The following is a 24,338-nucleotide window of genomic DNA, read 5'->3' as shown; positions in this document are numbered from 1 at the left end:
GAAACCCACCCTCAGATCCAGGGATTAGTTTGGTATGCTCCTAGGACTTCACCAAAATCAGGAAGACACTCTGAGGGGAGAGCAGCAAAGCAGTGACACATCCTACTAGCATTTATCCACGTGTTTGGTGAAAGTCAATAAAAGGCAAGGTTTTTTTTTTTCTTTTCTGTTGAATGGTGAATCTTAGATCCATTGTTTCATTTAGTGAAGGGAAGTTATATACATAAATATACAAACTAGTAGCATTAAAAAGATGAGAAAAGTTATGCCAAAAGTCTTATTTTCTTAGCATGCAACATTTGGATGAAGTTTGAACACTTGTATATAATGCTTATTATGTAAAAGGAATTGTTCCAGGATCTCCACATGTATTAGCACATTCTGTCCTCACAGCAAACTTGTGAAATAAGTATTTATATTATCCCCAGATGAGCAACCAAGGCACAGGGAATTGTGCAGCTAGTAAACAATGCAAACGCAGTTTTGTTTTGTTTTTCCTTAATGGACAAGCTGATTCCAGGCATATATTTTCACTTGATTATTTTATTTATTTATTTATTTATTTATTTATTTATTTACCTACTTGTTTGTTTGTTTTTCCAATCTCATTGATTCACAAGGTAAAATGTTTAGCATGAGTCCTTTTTTACCACAATGTTTATAAAACTTTGTGATTAAACGATTTTATATATATAGGTTTTGCGACATAGTATATTAGTATTACAATACCTACATGTTCTTTCTTCCCTTTATTAAGGGTAGAGAAAATAGTAACACCTAACTGATATATTTTCTAAAAGATGGAAAAATATATATGCATTATGTATGTATTATTTACATATATAATATGTAGTTCCTCTTGAATGTGACTTATTTTATACTTTTACTTATTTTACAATACCTTATTTCTAAGATAATAAAAGCAAATTGAAAATTTGTAGGCTTGCTTGCAAATGGGTAATAAATCAAAAAATTCTATTACACATTTGGGTGTTAAAACTAAAGACTTGTTTTAAATGTTGCATTTACATAGAGATCTGAAACTTTGTACAAAATGATTTAATTAGTTATTAAAATACCTGTGGTACACAAGTGGTGAGCATGTCATTGGCACTATTTTACAGATGTGATGGCCGCAGAAATGTGAAATGCCTTCCCTCAGATCATGTAGCAAGCTATCCGTAGAGCAAAGACAGAAATAACCGTTAAAGGAAAGGTGGTACAGGTGAAGGGGCTCCTCATCAGTGATGCTTAGGGAACATTCTCGAAGTCTAAGTTTTAGTACCTATTTCTTCTTGAGAGATTATCTGTTGTCTTGGCAATAAAGTGTGTTAAATGGCCACATCCTGGTTCTTCTGCCTCTCCTGCCTCTTTTTGTTCCTCTTAGTGAATGTTTGCAGCCCTTACTCAAATTTTCAGTCATCATTATGATATTCTCTCATCTGATCATTTCAGGGAAGGCATTAACTGAAGTCCTCTGTCAGCGTGATTCCCTTCCTCTTCTTCAACACTTTATTTTTACATAGTTTTTGTGACGTATTTTGTATGCCCATATCTGGTAAAACCTTTGTAATTTCCCCTATCTACTTATTACTTTCTCTCCATCCATCTATGCTTTTCCATCACTTTGTTCTCTAAATTTTCACTCCTTCCCCGTCCTCACTTGATCATTCTTGGGATTGGAAACCCCCACACACATACACAGTTTCTCTTTAATGAAACTCTTCTAGTAAACTTTCTTGAGTGTTAACGGTCAGCTCCCTCACTTTGCTTGAAAAATGTGCTCAGAAGTTATCATAACCCAGATTTGCTCTTTATAGTCTTAGTTTATACTAATAATTTTTTGCCTGTACCCTACAGCTTCCTTAAACTGCACCGTTATTCTTCTGAATGACCTGCATAGCTATTGATGAAAAACTTTCCTATCCGCTCTTTTAGGCTCAACCTCAAGCTATTAAAAAATCTATTGAAGTTTGGAGGATGAGTCTACACCAAAATGAATCTGGCCATTGAAGTCACAAGATTGAGGTTTTTAAGTGTGTTTTGACCACTCTGAAGTCATTTTGAATGACATTCTTGACCTTATTTACATTATACACCCAGGGGCCACCAATTTCCTCCGATTCTGGGACTGATATATAAAGATGTATTTTTAAGAATTAAAGTTAGCATGGCCTGAAAAACTAAACTGAAATTCCTCCTGAAAATTCCATTTCTGGGTTTTAGCACTATCTTACTGACCTTGGGCAAGTCACTTAGCTTCTATGTATCAATTTTTAATCTGTGAGACAGAAGTGGTAATGCTAACTTTCCCTACGGGCTTGCCGTCGGAGAACAAAAAAGAGAACAATCCATTGAAATGACAGTCAAGCTTTCTGAGGTGGGAGTAACAAACAGTGCTTAATGCTTAAAGCCTGAGATCTCTACCATTCATTTTCTTAAAATCTTTCTCTGGTAAATATGGACATGTACCCCAAAGGAAAAAAAGAGAGAGAGACTGGAGCAGAAAAATTTTTAATTCTATAGCAGACTGGATTTGGAGTTGGAAATTGGGCCCAGCCTTTTGCATTCTGATCAAATGTTATTACTCTGAGAAAACACTGAACTCATAAAAGGTGTCCTTAAATATTTAAAGAGCTGCTGTCACCTTTCTCTTTCCTTTGATACATTTTATAGAAGCTTTTCTTATGTTAACCATTGCTTGCCATGGGAAACAATTAATTTTGTTCATGGTTTCTACGTAAAAGTTGAGAGTAATATTTCTGCTTCCACTGAATATGTTTCTCACTGAGCATGAAATTCAAAGATAAATAAGGCAGTCACATACGACTCATTTCTGTGTACTAAAACTAGATCTAGTATATACTGTAACAGCTGATACACATTCACCTGGTCTTTCTCTGGGGAGAATTCAAATGCCTAAATATATCCCAACTACCTTATACATCCATAATGCTAAGAGTTACAGTGGATAAAGGGTGAACAACACAAGGCCCCTGACCTTAAGCACTCCATTGCAGGAGTTTGTAATCTAACTCTGAAACCACATGCATCCTCACCTAATGAGAAGACACCAGAATACCCTCAAACAGTAGCCTAAGGTGTCAAATACATAGATATACAAGGATATATAGGCAGTCACCAAGAAAAACCCATGGCATTATGGATCTGTTAAGGTTATAGATGTGAAAACCCTTTGAAAAGTTGGTAACACCCTACAAAGAAAAAGTCATGATGTGAGTGCATAAAAGTGATAGCATTTCCATCCTGTTTTGGGGGCAGACAACCTTGGGAATGCTTTGATTGGCTCTGTCTAAATACCTATCACATATTGAGTTCTGGATTTGCTCCTCATGCTGAAGTCCATAGTCCTTGAGGAATGTCCATTTGCACTAAACTTGAAAGGGTAGTTTTTGATGATGACCATAAGGGGGATAGAGCTTTCAGCCTTCATTTCAGTCACTGCTTCTTATAGATTCCCAAAATTACCATGTTCTGCAGCAGTATCTTTTTGGTAAACAATATAATGGCTACAGTGCTCTACCTCTCACTTTTCTTGTTATCCTCAAAGAGAAAGCAAAATACTCTCTTTGAAGAAACATCACCAACAGAGTTCATATAAGTAATATATAGTCTCTTCCTTATGAAATTAATTTGGCATTAGTTTTGAGGTGTGCAACGTCTTGGCAATTGCTTTGGTTTAAAACTCTATGTGATTTGGGAAAAGCACGTTTCAGAATGTTTAATTCAGTGATACAAAAGGCACTAATGAAATATGCATGTATGAATTTTATATCATATTAGTTCCCTCTTTCTTGAAATCTGAATAAAAGCCAAACATCTGGATTACATTTGAAAAGCCTGAATTTTCAATTTTCAGAGAGATTCAATCTATTTTGACATTGCACACTTAGCCTTAACATTTACAGTGTGCTATTAACATTACTTGTAATTGTAAAAAAAAATCTAGATTTAAACAAACTTGGTGCCTCCTAATGCTAAAAATATATCTATATTTGAAATGGCTGCTGCTGCACAATCATATACATCCATAGTTTAGGCTTCATCAGCATTTCTGTGATAAATACTTGCATTGAACAGTCCTGTAATTCAGCCATAGAGATAATGGGTAAGCTTTTATATATAAATTCTCCCATGGCTGTATATTAAAACAACAAATAGCACTTCATGTATCATTTAGGTTGAGAAACTATTCATTGGCATAGTGTTTTCCAAAGGCCTCAAATATTCAAGGTACTCCGTGGTTAATCAAAAATAGAACAGCTCTTGTCCATTGAGAGTTTATTCTTCAAATTTATGACAAATAACGAGACTTTAATTTTTATAGATATTTCGGTATATTTGGGAAGCTAGACTAAAGGCAAGTGAATATTTATGCTCCTAATTTAGAGAAGTAAATATGGTATTAATGGTTTATCTCAGCAATTTTCAACCTTTTTCATTTCATGACACACATAAACTAATTACTAAAATTATGCGACACATCAAGAAAGGTATTTTTGCTGATCTCGCCAAAAAATAGGTATAGTTTCTATTAATTCACAATGGATGGCTATTGCTGCATTGGCCATTGTAATTTTTTTTATTTGATTACCTAGGGGAAAAGAGTTCAGTGGCCCTGACTAGATAGTCAGGTGTTGACTCTTTTAACAGTTCTTGTGGCTCACCTGTGTGCTGCAACCCACTAGTTGAAAATCACTGCTTTTTCTCCTTGTCATGGTTTGTTTATTTAAGATATACCTGGTCAATGAGGTTAGGGGGTGAATCAGGAAGTTCTATGATTACACAAGAGATCAAGAAGATAGACAAATGTAACATTGTGTTTGAAGTTTACATAATTCTAAGCCTTCAGTGGACTTCCATTTACTACATTTAAGTTTTTACAGCATATACAGGATTTCTTGCAGCATATACTAGGTGAATCTCATTCTTCTGTGACATGCAGAACAGCTAAAGTCAGGGAGTTCCCTTTTCTCTGCTTATTTTGCTGTATTTTTAAAAATCCATTAAATTATATAGTGGTGCCCAAGTAAACAAAAATAAATATTTTAAGAGGTATTTGTTTGGTTTGGCAGATGAGAAACAAAAGAAATGATACTCTTAAACTGGAGACTTTTTAAAGAAGAAAACCGAGTTCCATTACATTAATTGCTGCTGCTTGTGTCTTTTTTCCATTCTACATTGCATACTCTAACAGATATTACATAATTGCACAACTATTCTTACTATGTGCTGACATGACATTACGACAGCCCTGATACGGTGCATCATAATGAAACCGTAATTAGAACAGTCATGATGTATTATGGCAATGATCCACATTGTCACTGAAGTGCATTGGAATGCACAGAAAACCATTGAGATGTGCAGATTTCAACATAATACAGCACAACCATGAAGTTTCCTGGCGTGGAGGAGAAATTGCCATTATGCCCACACTGCTGGCAGGAAGGGTGTTCACACATTTCTTAGGTATCTGTGAGCAAACATTCTATGTTGATGGAAGAAAATTTTTCCGAGAGTCATTTGTGAAGTTCACATCTTTTAAAAAATCTACATGTAGGACCTTGTTGAAATATGGACGAAACTGCATAAATTCTATAGTGGAAGTTTTCTATAAAATATTTATACCCAAAATTCAATGAAATATTTCTCTAAAGTAGGACAGATTGAAAATTATTTGAGAACTTTTAGTTAACCTTGCTTTTTCTTTCTACTCACTGTGTCCTATCTTGAGTTTTCTTTTTTTTCCTCCCATCTTGAGTTAAAAAAAAAATTGTACAGCTTAGATTTTATGTGGTTGTGTCTTTGCTCCATTTTTGTTCTCCTAGGTTTTTCTGCATAAGAATCTTACAGTTGAGTCTTGTTCCAGAAGAGACAGCTGCTCCTTAAATTGGTGTTCTTTGGTCTTGGCATTTCTTTTACAAATAGTAATGTGATCATCATGGCTGGTCTGGTGAATGTGGGCCTAAAGAAGTCCAACTTTCTAAAACAGAGAACTATAGACCCTATCTTCTAGGCCAATCCTCCTTCAGTACCTCATCAACACATAGAATATCCCAACCACGTAGACTTCTGGTTTCTGCTAAATACTGCTGGTGAATGGGAATTCACTGTTGCCCAAGCTGCATTCCTATGTTCAGTCTCTGATCCCATGCTTGACCTCTGAGGTTAGTTGAAACAGTAGTAATTCCTGTGTAAAAGTCCTCTAAACATTTGAAGTCTGCTAACATAACCTTTCCTTTCTTCTCTCATCTTCAACTCTTCTTGACTCCTTTGCTGAATACCTCCGCTTCTTCGACAGCTTGCTCCTTGGAGAAGTGTTGACCTTCTACCTACCTTCAGTGCTCTCCTTTGGACATTTGATACATTGTCTAGGTCCCTCCTGGAAAATGAAACCCAACCAGAACCAGGACTGCAGGCTTGGGTGTAGTAAACCATAGTCAAGTGGATTTACCTGTTACCTTTCTTATTTTCGACTCCATGTTTGTCTCATTCTGGCCCCTCAGCATATTTCTTTTTTTTGTTCACATTTGCCTTTCACTGTCTGTTGACTCAATGAAACTAGACAATTGAAACCTAGTCACCTCCATTCTTTATGCAGTTTTTGTATTTTTTTTTTGTTTGGGGGACAGTTAAATAACTGTTTTCATATTGCCACATGGAAACAGTTGGTAGAGGTGAGTAGCGTTTGCCCCATTTAGGTGGAAATTGTGTTCTCTTATCCTCCACTGTCCATACTACTTCCTCTTATTTTCCTTTTACTGGGATCAAATGTTGGTAATCATCACTTTTTTTTCCCTTTCAATAGAGAAAATAATTGTCTCTTTCTTTGACCCTAACAATAGTTAGAAGATGAGAGATTGAAGATGACTAATTTGTGCTCTATTCAATTCCTCTATATCAGTGGCTAGGTAGTGAGGTGCTAGAGCTGGCTAGTATTGGCTTTTGAGAACTAATTATTAAATATTCAAGAATTTTTCCTGCAGTAGCAAATATTGGTAGCTTGGAATCTTGGCAACTTAGAATCTACCACAGTGGGAGTATTTACATCAGGGGAATCAGCAAACTCTATAAGTCGGGGTTCTTCCCATACCCCCCCCCCCCCACCTGTTTACTAATATACTACTACCAGTAGGTATTTGAATTTATGGTTTATGAACTAAGATGTTATTCTTTATAGATATGTGATTTTAGTATGATCTGGCATTCTGATCAATGTGTCATGTACATGTTTTACTTGTATATGTCATTAATAAAAGTATCAAATAAGACTGACCAAAAAGGAGCCCTTGGCATAACATAGCCATTAAGCAGTGATCTTTACCTTTCTTCAACAGGTTCTCAGCAAAACTCTTATACTTCTGAGCTTCTAAATGATTGAATGCTTCTGCTCACTTTAGGCTTATGAAAATCTAATAGAAGCACATATATCGGATCCAGGAATTCATATCTTTGCTGTAGGGATTTAAGTCATTAGATTTTGGGGGTATGTTCTTAGCAATGTAATTATGTTTAAAATCTGGTTAGTAGTGTAGTAAATAACTGGTATAGCCACAAAATTTCATTGAGAAGGTAATGGGATTGAATTTTTACACAAGTTGACACTCAATTAAAATTTCCATATATCCAAAGAGCTAGCCAGTTCTTGGCCAGGGAGTTAGAACAAATGCCTTCCTCCTAAACTGATCACTTCAAAACAGGCAAAATGTATAATGAAGTCAAATCAAGACTCAATGCATCAACTCAAATTCAAGTTTGGCTTATCAAATACAGATCAAAAGCAAGAAAGAGGCTAGAGACACCCTTGATATTTCCTGCTTAAATTCCTCTATTTTTTATTGACAGTGGAAGAAAAATAACACATTAAAACCTCCTTACTGTGAATTACTGTCCTAAACCAACAGATCCATGGGGCTTGTTCAGCTAAAAGCCACAACAGACTTTGTAATGCAATGATGTAATCTTGGCTTTGTGTCACTTATATTCAACCTAAAAAAAAAAAAAAAAAACAATTTTCCTGAATAGACAGGCTGACAACAATATTGTTCAGTGCGGGTTTTTATTTGGATTCTTTCCAAATGGTTCACATGCCTTCACAGTAACACATCATGCCTGCTTACATTTTTTTGCCTGAATTTCAAAGTTTTTCCCTTTTACTAGCTTTCTGTTTTTCTTTTGAGGTCTCAGTTATGTTTGTAAAACTAACCAGCTCCACCACAAAATTAGGATGTATCTTGCAGAGTGCATTCATTTTACTTTTTGCATATTTTTCCCGAGGTCATGTCAAGGTTAGTTTGAATTCCATCCTACATTAAGACTTCTTTCACAGCTATTTAGCTCGGCAGCCTACTCCCCGCTGGGGTCTGCCCCTTGGGCACGTCAAAGCTTCAGACCTGACAAATCACACACAGATGAAGCTGTACAGTTTTTTAAACAGTTTCATCAGTAACTTTTTTTTTCTTTTTCACTCTCCTCCTTCAGTTGAGATTTTTTTCTCTGAATTACCATTTCAGGAATGTTGATTTCTATTGGAGACAGTTTGTTTTCAGAGTTGCAAACTTGCAAAATCATTTATTTTACAGTAAATCAGACTAATAGTCTTCTAGTCACCACGATTATAGATTGAGACACCCACAGAGTATTCCTGATCATTATAACTGTAATTCTGTTATTAAAGTCTATTTGTAGCAGGCAGGTTAGTTTTGGAAAAGTAGCTATATCACAGAATCTGCCAGAATAAAAAAAAATGTCAACCATAAAAATGCCTCGAGTTTATAACATGTTATGCCTTGAGCTTGCAGATGTTTCTGAAATGGTTACTAATATACTCTTATCAGTATTTTAGCAAATTGTGAAACTACTGGTGCAACTCCATTTCCTGTTTAATTGATGAAGTTTAAATGGTTGGCTGCTAATTAGTGTATTAGCAAACAATATCCCCTTTACAGGCTTAAGTGAATCAGGATTTTTTTTAAAGCTGCTTACTATTCTTATTTTTATATAATGAAAAATATTGACTGCCACAAAATTGCTAGGTCAACTGAAGAGATGGTATAATTATTGCTGCACAGTCATTTTGGCAATGTCAAATAATCATATTGCAATTTTTAGTTCTCACACTAGGAAACAGTTATATTTCTTTTTACAAACATAGGCTTTTCATTATAATACTCAAAGGTCTCCACTGCAGACTAAGCAGAAAACTTAGAAGTGAGGGGGAAAATAATATCTGAATGATTCTCCTCTCCTTCCTTCTCTTTTACAGTCAGTTCAGTATATAAGTACCCAGTGAAGAGTTCTATAAAAGGTTTGGTTGAAACTAATTAAACACAGGTCTAAAAAGAAAAGAAAGGGGGATCAAAGGAATTACACTGGGTGTCAGGATGTCGTTTGGGGAAATTTTATTTAGATGTTTATAATTATATTCCAGGAAAAAACTAAATTCAAAAATGTCAATTTTGTACCATAATTTCATATTTGTGTTACTGTTGCAATGAGATACATGTCAACAGGCAAGCCTCTTGAAGAAATCATTTCTGCATTGGCGTATTAACACATTATGGTGAAAAGAGAGGCTTGTGCTTTTCACGCAGTGCATTTCAGTCTTCAATTAATGTGAAAGCACTACAATGCCTATGCAACTTCTCTTGCCTAGTGGTGCACCATTTATCATTGCAGTTTTACATTGACCTTGACACCCACTTCATTAGAATAAAGATTGTCTACCATTTAGGTTACATTGTTCCTCTGCACAGAGACCCCATGCAAATTTCTGTTCAGATAGAAGAGCTGCGAGGCTGTCAGAGGTCATCTGCATTAAATGATTGCAGCTATTTTCCAACTGCTTCTTTTCATTCTACTCAATTCAGGCTAGGAGGATCAATCAAGTCCTCTGCCTGAAACAGTAGGACTGCTGGGAATATAACTGTTTTTGGTAGTAGTGGGTATGCTCTAAACAGTATTAAATATTTAATATAAACTCATTAAAGACCATGCAAAGGCTTCAGGAAGATATGAAATTTATAGAAAAATGTAGGGGGCTATAGAGCCTTTTAAAAAATAAATAGAAGAATAATAATCAGTTTTATAATTTTAAAGAGTATCATTACAATAGTTCTTAAGCTTAGTAAATCTTTTCTATAGGAGACTTTTCTTTGCCCTTGACTTGGGTAGAGAAGGGATGAGGCAGGAAAGCTTCACCAAGCTGTCTCTTATGCAGTATTTTACATAAAATTGGCACGAAAAGTTTGCAATTAGTGGTGTTTTTGTTTTTGCTTTATAACAGTGACTTCTGTGTTGGGTATTTATTTTAAAAGGCTTAGGTATTTGTTATGTAAAAGAAATGATGGAGAAATAAGTTGCTAGGTTTTCTACTTAAGTTTTCTGAGTGATATAATTGGAATTAAATTATTAATGGGAGATACTTTTAGAAAGATTGTTTTATGATCTTCTATTAGGGAATTTGCAATTCATTTTAATATTTGTAGTTTGATTTATATTAAAGATAATGCAATCTATGTCCAATTAACAATACATGGCCAATGTAATGTGATTTCGAGATCATGCAAATGGAATAAGCTAGAAGAGGGGGAAAACTCAATTCTTAACCTCGGATGTAATTTGCTGTGCGAGTTCTGGCAATTTTAAATGACATTGCACTTTTTAATTTTTCCAAAGGCTCAGCAGCAAATTTATCCCAATCAAGAAACCTATTATTAATTTACAAGGACAATTGTAGGAGTCTTTATAATTTCTCTGTGCAATTATTCCCCATAAATTGCTAATGGTAAAACACAAGGAGTCTGCAAGAAATAACGACTATTATTTGTCTTGGGCTCGAACCCTCTTCTTCAGTCCTGGACACCTTCCCGAAGTGTTGGTGATATTAGCTCCATGTGAAATATCATCCACATTGTAAAATGCTGGGCACTGGTGTGCTGAAAAGGGGGCAGCACAAGAACTGCTGTAAAGGCGACCCTGGCCTCTGGCAGATCCCTGCACTCGGCGTGTACAGCTGAGCTGTGGATCCTGGACTTTTGTATAAAAAGACCTTTTGTTCACCACTGAATGGCATTAGGCATGGACTTGCTGAGGGGCCACCATGAAGCCTCACATGAGGAGGGCAAACACACACTAGCCAGAACACACAGTATCAGAGTCATAGACAGATTTTTGTGCAAAAATGACTGTTTTCACACATGATTTTGCCAGGAGTTTGGTGTTCTGGTATGTTTTTAGCATATGCTTTCTTTGTGATATATCAAATACATTTTATTCTCTCAGTGTATTTTCTCTCTCTGCTTGCCTATCATCTATCTGTTGTGTTTTTATGGGAAAGTGGATTATGCTGAGTGTATCGGTGTTTGTGGTGTTACTTTGTAGTGGGGAAGATATTCAAATATCTTTATTATTATATCTGTCATTCTAATAACTAGATTATTTTCCCTGCTTTAACTCTTCCTGATATAAAGTCATATAAAGCACAGTTAAAATATAGTATAAGATGTAAATACTCAAATCCTGAAGATGCAGAATCTGACAGACTTATTCTAATAATGGAGAAAATTCTTTGGTTTAACTCTCGTGTTTCTCATAGCCAAAACTTCACTCTCCACTCAGCAATGTCTGGTCTCTTTTCAGCATAACCAACAGAAGCACCATACAAAAGTCTTACAATGGATGTCTTAATCTCTCTGTGTGCTTTTAGAGCATTATTTTGAATTCCATCATGCTGCCTTTTTTCTTTCCTCTTCTGAAGTTTTATTACAACAGCAGAATTCCCAGGGAGCTTTGGGGGCAAGGTTCACATAATATAGCCCTGAAGTTTTGCTTAGGTGGAATCTATCCCCCAATCCTGGCCGTCTTTTGATGATCTTTCTATTTCAAAGAGATTCACTGGGTAGAGTCTTACAGCATTAGCTGTATATAGTTTATTCTTTATTTTATTTTTTATTTACTAGGCAGTGAGCATCTATAACCCTTTCATGATGCTTTCTTTCTCTGACCTCACAGTGACAAGGCATCGTGTTCTTTAACATTGAGGGAGGCAGAGAAATGCTCGAGTTGCTCAATGTGTGCCTTCTATACCAGTTTCAAAATGGCTTATTCTTCTGGTTTCCATGGTGACAATTAACACTGTTTCAAGGCATTGTTCCAGTCTCCATTTGGGCAGAATTTTCGGTGTGATTTTTAACAAAAAAAAAAAAAAGAAGAAGAAGAAGAAAGAAAGAAAGAAAAAGGTTTTAAGAGGGGAAAAAAGCCTTTAGCATAACTGTCAAAAAAGTTATCTCAATCAAGTCTTCATGCATTTCTAATTATATTTACTTCAGAAATCCCTGTTTTTGCTGCTTTGTTTTATAATTCAATTTTGGCATTTGTGCTTTTAAAAAGTAAGCACTGAATAAGAATTTTCTAAAAACTTCTTTAATACTTAGTTAAAATAGTGGGGTAGTGTTTGTGGTTATTTTTCGCTGTTTTTAAAGTTTTCTTTATATATTCTATATACACACAGAAGTGACATTTAGAATTGGAGGGACCTATGTCTTTAATTTAGATCATTCACATATCTATTAGGCTTCATTAGTCAAAATTGAATTGGCCAAGCAAATATACTTAATAATGCAAATATGCCCTTTCAATAGAGTATATTTTTTTTTGACTAGACAGAGAAGTCCACTGCAAGTGCTGTGTGGAAATTAAATACTGGATGCTTATTTACCTTAGCACTGAAAAAAGCCATCTGACTTTAACTTTCCTGCTCTCATTTTTGGCTATTGAAGAGCTGTCTGTGTAACGTCCCCAGATGACAGGACACAGTGGGGCAGCCTCTGCTCACTTCCTGCTGGGGGTGACATTAATATGAAGATGAAATTATTTGATCACACAGGATAAAGTAGCCCTACCTGGTGGTTTGACCAGGGACTGAGAGAGCAGGCAGTTGATTGTCCCTGTCTAATACTTCTGAAAAGAGAGAAGAGCAAAACCATATTAGCATCAGCAAAAATGTAACCCTTCTGGCATTATTTCATACACAGCATAAGGCCCTAAACCATATCTGATTCAACTTTCAGAGTGCTTCAAATATGAAATATTTTTACCTTAAGTTACATGACATTCTGTTAATACCTTTTATACACATGTACTGATACATCTAACTGTTAGCTGGGTTCTCCTAGCTGTTATAGTTTGAAGGCATTGTCCATCAATCACATCTTTCATCAGCCTGTTTATACAGTAGGTTACATGGCGACAGAGACAGAGAGCATACACAAGACAAGTTTTTTAGTGTAATAACCTTTTATAATAGCTGTTGCAGTGACTACTTAGTGTACCGCATTTCACAGAGAAAATTATTTTATGTCTAAAATGAAATTAATTGCTTTTTATATTTTTATTATTATGAGGCTGTCATGTTTATTATTACAAGACTATTGAGTTTATCTAAACTGTTATCCTTCTGGATTGATCTGCTGTGTAGGAACCATTCAAAGTTGGGGTGAACAGTGGGAATGCTTGTCATAGGTGGAAGTGATAACTCTCCAGGCTGCTCCCAGGTGGCACAGCCAGAGGACGCCCTCTGTCAGTTACTGCACATGGTGTGGGCTTAAGATTTGAATAAGATTCTTCCGCCTGCCTGAAATGCTGGTTCCCCCAATATTATGTCAAAGAAGCCTTATCAAGTTAATTATGTAAATCTTTGTCAGCAATACCATCTTTCGATGGGCCTCTGATTACTAAAGCAGATCTCTCTCTTCTTCAGTCATCACTGACAAATAAAACACCGTGTAGGTTTCTAGAATGCTTGTTAAATGTTTGGTCCAGAATTCTTGTGTGGACATTGTGTTTTCTAAGTGTTGGAGTAACATGGTCCTGGAAATCGTCTGCCATGAGAAAGCACAGTCAGAATTTTCCATGTATCACAAGCCAAATTCTGAAAGAGCTCTAAAACAACTTAATTTTTTTCATTATGCACTTCATGCAATTTTGGGTACTCTGACACCCTGATCAGCATTCATTAATACTATGAAATGCTTTAAATCACCTTATTTAAAGTATTTTGTTCTGTGATCCACAAATGACTAACATTTGGAGAAGTTTACCTAGTACCTAATGTGCATGTTTAGTACATAATGTGCAAATGAAGGATTAAATAAACTAAAACTATGCAAATATTCATGTACAAGAAACAGGAATTTCACACCTTCTTTTTCTTTAAGCTGTTTCCAATTGTATTTAATTTGGGGTCTTATATAATATCATGTTTTTAAGGTAAATAAAATCACCCAAGTGCTTGGGCATGTTTTGAACATGCTGACATGCTACTTTGCTCAGACGAAAGCTTCTCTTATTAGATCTGATAAAGTGCTCATTTTTGCTCAGAACAATGAATGAAGCGATATTGTCAAGGACCTCAGTGACCTAACTTTCATGCCTGGGCGAAAGAAATTTTGGGATTACCGTTATACTTTGGAAATGTGCTAAAATTGCAAAATATGTTTCATATTTTAACCAGAATCTAGTTTTTCTTCTTACAGATGTTTTTATGTGTACATTTTACAATTATAGCTGCAGTCATTTATAGCTGTTCATAATATAGGACTTGCTAACTATGAAGTTATCCAAATAGTTGTTTGAAGAGAATCACCATAGTAACTGTCATATTAAGTAGCACCTACATTATCTGTAGCAGTATCTTTTAGGAGAAACTCATTTGGTAGTATGTTGCAATACAATGCATGTTAGGGGAGCGGGTTCTGTAGTCAACTGTGACATTTGAGACCATATTATGGTATTCAATAAGGAAACATAGATTTATAACCATTCTTATTTTAGCTTTTATTTTTTTTATTTTTTTTTTAAAGATTTTATTTATTTATTTTTAGAGAGGGAAGGGAGGGAGAAAGAGAGAGAGAGAAACATCAATGTGTGGTTGCTGGGGGCCATGGCCTGCAACCCAGGCATGTGCCCTGACTGGGAATCGAACCTGCAATGTTTTGGTTTGCAGCCCGTGCTCAATCCACTGAGCTATGCCAGCCAGGGCTTATTTTAGCTTTTATTATCCTTTTTAAAATATATTTTATTGATTATGCTATTATAGTTATCCCAATTTTTCCCCTTTTGCCCCCATCCACCTGGTAACCTCCTTCCCCTTAGCAATCCGCCCCACTTAGTTCATGTCCATGGGTCATGAGTATAAGTTTATCCAACATGAATAATGGTTTATCCATTTCCTATACTGTTCTCAACAGCCCCCTCTCTGTATTGTACCTACTAATTATATTTCTTAATCCCTGTACCTTTTCTCCCATTCTTCCCCTTCTGCCTTCCAGCTGATAGCCCTCCAAATGATCTCCATTTCTATGATTCTGTTCCTATTCTGGTTGTTGGCTTAATTTGTTTTTTAGATCCAGTTGTTGACAGTTGTGAATTTGTTGCCATTTTAATGTTCATTGTTTTGATCTTATTTTTCTTAAATAAGTCCCTTTAATATTTCATGTAATAATGGCTTTGTGGTGATGAACTCCTTCAGCGTTACCTGGTCTAGGAAGCACTTTATCTGCCCTTCCATTCTAAATGATAGCTTTGCTGGATAGAGTAATCTCGGTTGTAAGCCCTTGCTTTTCATCACTTTGAATACATATTGCCAGTCCCTTCTTGCCTGCAAAGTTGTTTTTTTTTTAAGAAATCAGCTGACAGTCTTATGAGAACTCCCCTGTAGGTAACTTCTGCTTTTCTCTTGCTGCTTTTAAGATTCTCTCTTTATCTTTAACCTTTGGCATTTTAATTATGATGTGTCTTGGTGTGTTCCTCTTTGGGTCCAACTTGTTTGGGACTCTTGGACTTGTTTGTCTATTTCCTTCAACAAATTAGGAAAGTTTTCTTTTATTATTTTTTCAGATAAGTTTCAATTTCTTGCTCTTCCTCTTCTCCTTCTGTCACCTCTATAATTCAGATGTTGGTATATTTGGTGATGTCCCTTACACTATCTTCATTTTTTAAATTCTTTTTTCTTCTTGCTGTTCTGGTTGAATTTCTATTTCTTTCTTATGTTCCAAATTGTTGATTTGAATCCTGGCTTCATCCCCCTCCACTGTGGTTCCCTGTAGCTTTTTCTTTATTTCACTTAGTGTAACCTTCATTTTTTCCTGGGTCTTTTTTTATTTTGTTGCCATATTCAATGAGTTCTTTGAGCATCCTGATCACTAGTGTTTTGAACTCTGTATTTGATAGGTTGGGCATCTCCATTTTGTTTTGTTCTTTTTCTGGGGTTTTGTTCTGTTTTTTCACTTGGGTCATATTTGTTTATCTCCTCAATTTGGCAGCCTCCCTGTGTTTGATTCTGTGTATTAGGTAGAGCTGCTTTGACTCCCTGTCTTAGTAATGTGGCCTGTTGTGGAAAAGATACCTGTAAATTCTGTGGTGTGGAGTCTTAGGTAGTTGCCAGGGTGCAGCAACCCACCTCACTGCTTTGTGGCTCCATGTGTGGGGAGGACTTGGAGAGGGGACAGTGCTGCTGCTTGGCTTCTAGAGGTTTGCCCTGTACTCACCCTGTGCAACTGGCACCCTTCCAGCTGTTGCTCTGGTGCTGAATCCCAGAGGGGGTGGGTCTGTGTATGCTTTAAGTCCATGCAGGCCCTATAAGCAGAGTTTCCTGAAAATCAGCAGTTTCTTCCACTGCCCAGCTCCCAGTGTTTTTTATAGCTGGAGTTTATGGGGATTTATCCTGCTGGTCCTGGAATCCTGGGCTGAATGGTCTAGCCTGGAGCTGGGATTGCTTGCCCCCAAGGTATCCCTCCTGATTTCTATCTACCACATGTGAATGTGGAACCACCCAATCCACTGCTGCCACCTCTCTGTGCCACACTGTGTCTCTGCACGTCTGTGCTCATCTCCATGCCTCTCTGCTCATCTCTGCATCTCCATCCCTCTTTCCCATCTGGATGAATGTGTCTTCTTCAAATCCTTAGTTGTTGGACTTTCATACAGCTCAATTTTCTGATGGTTCTGGGTGTTATTAGTTTGAGGTCTAGTTGTAATGCTTTCTGTACTTGTGTGAGGAGGTGAAGCATGTTTACCTATGCCTCTATCTTGTCCGGAGGATTTGTAACCATTGTTAAAATACTGGTTTTCTTTTTCCTCTCTATATGTACCTCTTCTCCAAGCCCACCTAGAGTTTTTAAGTGAAAGAAAAATGAAAAAACAAAACAAAACTGAGAATTCAGAGAACTTATAGGATAAGGAGGAAGTTAGTCTTTAGGGATCATTTTATCTGTACCGCTCTGAGACTGGGCCTCTGTGGGACAGAGAAGAGAGGTGGACAGCACTCTGGGGCCGAATGTTTCCCAAAATTAACTGTAATATTAACTCCCTTTAGAGCAAGTATCTTTTTTTATTTGGGTTTCTTTCTTTCAGATTTTATTTATTTATTTATTTCTAGAGAGAGGGGGAGGGAGGGAGAAAGACAGGGAGAGAAACATCAATGTGAGAGAGAAACATCAATTGGTGGCCTCTCACACACACCCCAACTGGGGACAGAATTCGCCACCCAGGCATGTACCCAGGCAGACCAGGAATGAACCAGTGACCTTTTGCTTTGTGGGACTACACCCAATGAGCTGAGCCACATCAGCCAGGACCTATTTGGAATATTTTAAATTAAAAGATCTAATCTGTGTGTGAACTTTAGTTTAAAAGGACTTCAATCTAAATTAACTAGATGGAATACCTTGGATGTTTGTGTATATGTGATACACACACACACACATACACATATATTTTTAAAACTACTTTTGGAATTTTCCTCCACTGCTCAAGTAACTTAGGTTTAGTCTCCTCATAAATAGTATTGGAAACAAATCTGTTAACATCCATGAGCATCACTAATGCTGTGCTTAATGATTTTTTAAAGAACATCTCTCTCCCTAATGATATATCTTTCTCTCTTCTTGTTTTAGCGATACAGTGTGGAAATGTCCATCAGGGACCTGAAAAAGACAGAGCTGCTTAGTAAGGTTGAAGCTTTGAAGAAAGGTGGCGTTTTACTACCAAATGATCTCCTTGAAAAAGTGGATTCAATTAATGAAAAATGGGAACTGCTTGGGGTATTTGCATTTTTATTACTGTTTGTAGGTTATGTGTACATTTTTTGTGTAGTGAAGTACTCTATCTGTCTGATTTCTAATTTGAGGCACAAATATCTCTCTCTTTCAATTCACTACCTACATTTCAAACAAGCTATTCATGCTATTTTTGGGAAAAAAACACTGCTTTTCCTTTTCTGTTGATTTTTTTTCCTCTCAGCTTGTCTCCTCTCAGATTTTAATAATTTTGGTTCTTTAATACATAAAAAAAGTAAGTAAAATATGCCATGTATTATGGGCATGCACCAAGTCAACTATAATACAGTATATCTGATATACACTGACTGTCATGCTTGAATGAATGTTAATAGAATTCATTCGGAAGGTACATGGTGGAGGCAGCCCCTGTTTAACTGTTTACTGCACCCTTCAGACGGAAAGTGCAGTCGTCACTACAGCTTTCAAGTTATAGTAAGCCACCAAAACAAAGATGCAAATTTGACCCAAACTGGAATTGCACAATTACTCTGTTTTGTGCCTCAATTTCCAGTTCACTTTTAACAAAAGCCAAAAAAAGTTTCATGTAATTCATTTCATGCAATGATGGGCTGGGTCTCAGCCAAAGACTGAGATGCAAGAATCTGGCAAAAAGGCAATATAGAGGTTCTGTTACCCAGAGACTGGATGGCACTGAGCAGGAGACAGCGCTGTCCCTTTGTTGGAAGGCAGCTGAGAGGGAGAGGTTAAACTGTATTTTTCATCTACTTCTCTCCCAAATTGCCTTCGCTTCAAATCAAGGGTAAGCTAAATTTGTCAATTACTTAAATGATTAATTATAATAGCTAAGTATGGGGTGGTGTCAGTTATGGAGCCTCATTTTGCATGCCTTCAATTTCCTGCCTTTTCTTACTTTTTAAAGAAATAATACTCTAAAAATATTTTGAATCAAAAGCTCTCCATGTACCTCGATGACTTGGAGGGATGCCAGCTCTCAGTTTCTGCCATGCTTAATCTAGGTGATTAAGCAACTGCAAGTTTAAATCCACTCTTTCTCATCTGAATTCACTACACTCTGCAGTTGTGCAAAGTAACTTAAAACTTTAAAAGTTTTTACTCTGACCTATTGTTACCTTACTTTTTAATAGTAATTAATGGCTTTCCCATTGTAAATGGTGATTTCAATCAGAATCTACTGAATTCTATAGATTTCATTCATCTCATACTAAAGAGGTGTGGTCAGTGTATGGCATTTGAAAAGTTGTCTACTAAATGAGGACAGCAACTCTATGTGCTTGGTAGATAAAGGGATAGTCTGTTTATACAGAAATAGAACTATATTTGTTTCTAATTTGATAAATAACAATAATCTTTTTGAAAATTGTTTAAAGTATTTCATGTAATTGCTTTCTCAACAAAAATTTTAAGTCAACATTACAATAAAAATGCAGAATATTTAGTTATCCTTTATGAGTCAGACACTTTAAAATGGTTGCCATTTTGACAAAAATATCATTTGAATACCGTATGCAGTTTTGTAATGATTTAGGGAGAGAGAAGGGTGGAGGAAAGATTTGAACAGAACCTGAGCCACACTACCACCACCAGGCATGCTGCTTTAATTGGCATGATTACATTTTAATTGGCATGAAAAAAAAATTTAAAGACAAGGATTTTAACTTCTAACAATAGTAAAATAGAGGGATATGGTTTTTAATATTACTTTCATCTAAGGTGAACAGTGTGGAATGGAAATACATTAGAATGAAATGTCAGTGGTGCGTACAGTTTAATCTGTGAAATTTTGTCCCCTGTGCTGCATATTACTCTGTCTCAATTGCATATTAAACAACCCTATCAAGGCAGGCATTGGCATCTGCTGTGCTGACACAAATTGTGAATTAAATGAAATTGATGTCCTCTGTCGTATATTTATGAAGACGGACCATTCTCTGAAGTATTCTGTTTATGAAGAATTTATGATTGCAAACTGTTCCAGAACAAAAAAGTGGCAATAAATTCTTTTTTGTGACCCTACCCTCCAAGGGCATTGATTTCACCTCCTGCTGCTACTTTTGTTACAGCATAAAAACAATAGCTGAATCTGGATTCCACTGAGGGCCTTCAAATTATCAATATTTGCACCATGAAAGTATAAGGGTGTTGGCAAGAAAGGCTATTTTTCTGTTATGATCTCCTAGAGATACTATTTACAGAATGCTACACAGCAGACGAGTGTTTGTTGACTTAATTTTATCTGTGTTTTAAAGCTTATTTTTGTAGATTTAATTCATCCTTATAGATTAACTCCTACTGATTCTCCAGAGTGTTTTCCACAACAACAACACAGCCCTCCCTGATTACACCTTTGTGACGTTGTAGTTAATCTAAGAAGGCTCCTAGCATAGTGGATTGGGACTTATTTTAACACATATATTGGAAAGTCTAGCATCCACAAATGCAAAATGGGAAGAACTGTGTGGTGGAACAATTTCTGAGTCAGGTAAAAGCAACAACAGCGCAAAGGAGGTTGTCCCTTTGTAACAGCCCTCTGTCCTATGGTTTGTGAATTGTACTAAAAACAAAGAAGAATCTAATTTTCCATGCACAGTCTTCGCTCAGCTCCTTTAGTATATTGATTAAACTCAGACTTTTATGTCCTGAAAATTTTATGCAGAGAATTTTTTACTATAAACTCCCATCATGAGAATTCAAATGAATTTTTATCAGTGACCAAGGTGAACTTTTGGGTCAAATCTCCTTTCTGGTAAAGGAAATTGTAAGTGAATGAGGTCTTCTTAAGCCTCTAGTGGTAGTCAGAACAACATGCATCGCTCAAGAACTCAAATCGTAAATGGAGCAATGAACTAATCTGGACTGAATGTTAGTTGTGAGGTAGCAGGTGTGGCTGGACACCTCCTAGTTGGTTCCTGTTACCAGCCAAATTGTGATACATTTTGGTATCTAAGCTAATTTATGCTTTTATTTTTGGTTGGTGTTTTTTTGTTTTTGTTTTTAATTTGCTGCATTAGAAAACCCTAGGAGAGAAGATCCAGGACACAATGGCAGGGCACAGTGGGTCGGGTCCACGTGACCTGCTCTCCCCTGAGAGCGGAAGCCTGGTAAGGCAGCTGGAGGCCAGGATCAAAGAACTGAAAGGGTGGCTGAGAGATACGGAGCTTTTCATCTTCAATTCCTGTCTGAGACAAGAAAAGGAAGGAACAATGAATGCTGAGAAACAACTGCAATACTTTAAGGTAATAAAAAAACAATCAAACTTGATAAAAAGCTTTCTTTATGGTAGGGATGAAATATTTATCAAGTACATAAAGTATTATACCCATGTATCTATGTATCACTGTGCACTTAAATGTTTCCTTGAATTTATAGACACCGTCCACATTTCGTACATGCCAACGTGTATGTGTGTGTGTGTGTGTGTGTGTGTGTGTGTGTGTATAAAGATGAACCTTAAGCATATCGAATACACATTGTCGGGGGGGAGGAATCTGTGCTGCTTGTGTGTTGTGTGTGGTGCCTGTGGAGGGAGGGCTTTGGGAAAATAAAGGCAGACCTAAATGTTCTATAAATAATGTGGCTAAAAATACTTCCATGAATTGATATGATAAAAGCACATAATTTAACTGAAGACCATTAATGCTCACCAAAGAAAACATAATTTTTACATATTAAAGAATCAACTATTCACTGAGGGAAGAAGTAAAATCAAAAAGGTTCCTACATTACACGCATCTTCAATCATAGACAAATGCCAACCTTAGCAACACAGCTGTGTGTGTTCACTGTATGTCCTTGAAGAAGAAGTATTTCTCCCTGTTTGTTTCCATGGTCTACACGATGTCTATTCAAAAGTAGTTTAAAATTCAGATGTTTCCTCTCACTGCCCATGCTAGCCTGTCCTGCTCGAATCCTCTCATAAAGGCCTTGGTTATTTGGGCTCTGACTGGTGTCAGCCTGAGGCTTTGGAGTTATAGAACGTGAATTCAGCAGCAGGAAACCTTCTGACATGAAAGGTTTTTAAAAAAAGAAAAGGGAAAACCAAGAAGGAAAGAATCTCTTGGGACCACGCAACTGTTTCTTCTCAAGGCCTTCTAGGACCAGATCTTATTTATTTCACACCCTCTGCCCGCTATCTTCCAGCGGCCTGCCAGGGAATGCAGCCACAGTGCCACGTGGCTGGCCTTCCCTCTGCCAGACAGGCAGGACCACCTTGTTCACTGGCATAGTCCAAGAGAAACAATCCTCAAAGGTAAGACCAGAGCACTTGCCAATTAAGAGTCTGTATTTCACACGTACACGTTATTTTGGTTGAAAACCTCTTCTACCATTGAACTGACAAGACCAAAGTGGAAGTCATATGAAAGCCTCTCACCAAGGCTTTTACGGTCTAAAATCTAATATCCAGATGATTTGTTATTTCATCTCTCCTTGTCTCACCCTAATCCCTGTTGCAGGGAGATGATGGAATCTTCAGATATTTCCCTCGGTGTTATAGGAGCTTAAAAACTTGTACCTATTAAAGCATCCTGGTTATTAGTAGGCAGGATGTTGTGAAATGCATTTTTTCTCCACAGTATCTACATTGTAGCTTCAGTGAGCTGGTTAGTGGCTCCAGCCAGTTGTCTAATCTGGGTCATGTTTCTTGTACAATCCTTTGGTGCCTCAATTTCTTCATCTAAAAAATGGGATGCTGCTAGTATCTATCTCACACAATTATGAGTGTCCATATGTAAATTATTATTTCTGCTTTTGTAATGGTGCATTCATAAAGGATAGAAATATCTTAACATAAACCCAAAGAGGTTTACATAGTAATAGGAAACAATAACAGGAAGCTTGTTATTACAGATACTTATATACCTACCTTTCTACCAACATATCTCACATATTGATATTTGAAGACAACTTCCCCCCACATTTGCTATTATTATAAATGAAAATGTGAGCAGCTCTTCTGTAATTTTGCTAATACTTCCAAAGGACATTTGCTTTATGTTTTAGCTTTGCACAGTTTGTCAACATTATTTTGAGTTTGGTCCTAGTAATAAATTTAAAAGAGTTTAAGACAGAGAGAGAGACAGAGAGACAGAGTTTCTCTAGACTTCTAGATCATTAGTTAGCCCCTGGGGGTCTTACTTATTTGCTAATACTTTCTAGCCTCAAGGGAAATAGTCACTACACCTAATTCATTACTTACCAGGTGCATCTTAGTGCCTGAAAATAATCATAGATTTTTGTTTCCAAAGTACTGCGGACTATCACATGCTTTTTGCTATTTTACTTCTTTTCTTCAGAGATATATTTCCTTAGAGCATGTTTATATTTTTAATGCCACTATTTATTAAACTAACTGCTCTTATACCCCAATCTTATTTATTTAGCTATTTTAAAAGTAATATAATAAATTCAGAACCTTGCCTACCCCAGACAAAAGGTAGCATCTTCATGGTTCCTCCAGTCCTACTCCATCCTCTGCTCTTCTCTCCTAAGGTAATCATGTTCCTGAACCCCGTATTTATTCAACTTGCTTTCCTTTCATAAGAAATAATATTTTAATTGTAGTTGTTTTAACTTTTTAAAAAGATATCATGCTGTGTTATTTTCAGGACTTCCTTTTTAATTTAATATCATGATGCCCATATTTATTTATGTTACCGAGTATGGCTGTAATTCACTTATTTTGACTATTGTATAATATTCCATTGTGAGTATATATATGTGTCTCATTTAAGGATAGCAACCTCTGAAACTCATGTTAGGGTCCTGATTTTGGAGATATGGAAAGAGGCACATGGAAGTTAAGTTTAATATGTCCAATGTCACTTACAATGAGTGACAGAGTTAGGTTTTAAACCCAGGACTATTTTTGTACTATATCAGGGTAAATTTCTTTGCCATGTGTCACTTTTTAAAACTGAAACTTTTGAAATTTTCTTTGAGATTATGGAGCTCTCATGATTTTCCTTTATGATCAGAAACTCTAGTCCCTTCTAAAATTTGACCTTGAGGAATTTGATGAGATAATCTAATGGATCTAGCATGATCATATTTCTTTTTAAAACAGCTTTATGCACGCCTGTTAGAATAAATGTCCTCTTTAGCCAGAATTTTAAATATTCTGATCTGTTTACTCTTTAGCACTTAGTGTATGATTAACCAAGTGTTCTGGATATTACCACATTCATTGGAAGAATGAAACCAAATGCTTGTAATACA

At 36.3% G+C, this 24,338-nt stretch overlaps 1 protein-coding gene across 6 annotated transcripts in view; it reads left to right on the top strand.

The window, feature by feature from the left end:
* The window catches only part of AKAP6 (A-kinase anchoring protein 6), a 470,989-nt gene that overhangs the window by 370,223 nt on the left and 76,428 nt on the right, over nucleotides 1-24,338 (top strand). For all 6 annotated transcript variants that reach the window (XR_004903997.1, XM_036029438.1, XM_036029433.1 and 3 more), the window contains exons 10-11: nucleotides 17,979-18,125; nucleotides 21,134-21,358. Coding sequence is in view for 5 of the 6 variants with exons in the window: in XM_036029438.1 (XP_035885331.1) it covers nucleotides 17,979-18,125; nucleotides 21,134-21,358 (372 nt within the window). In the remaining variant the exon portion in view is untranslated. The remainder of the gene's footprint in view (nucleotides 1-17,978; nucleotides 18,126-21,133; nucleotides 21,359-24,338) is intronic.

This window comes from Phyllostomus discolor, chromosome 1 (assembly GCF_004126475.2).
Source record: "Phyllostomus discolor isolate MPI-MPIP mPhyDis1 chromosome 1, mPhyDis1.pri.v3, whole genome shotgun sequence".
NCBI classification, from domain to species: domain Eukaryota; kingdom Metazoa; phylum Chordata; class Mammalia; order Chiroptera; family Phyllostomidae; genus Phyllostomus; species Phyllostomus discolor.
The sequence above is the reverse complement of the archived record's forward strand: the minus strand, read 5'-3'. Positions and strand labels throughout refer to the sequence as shown.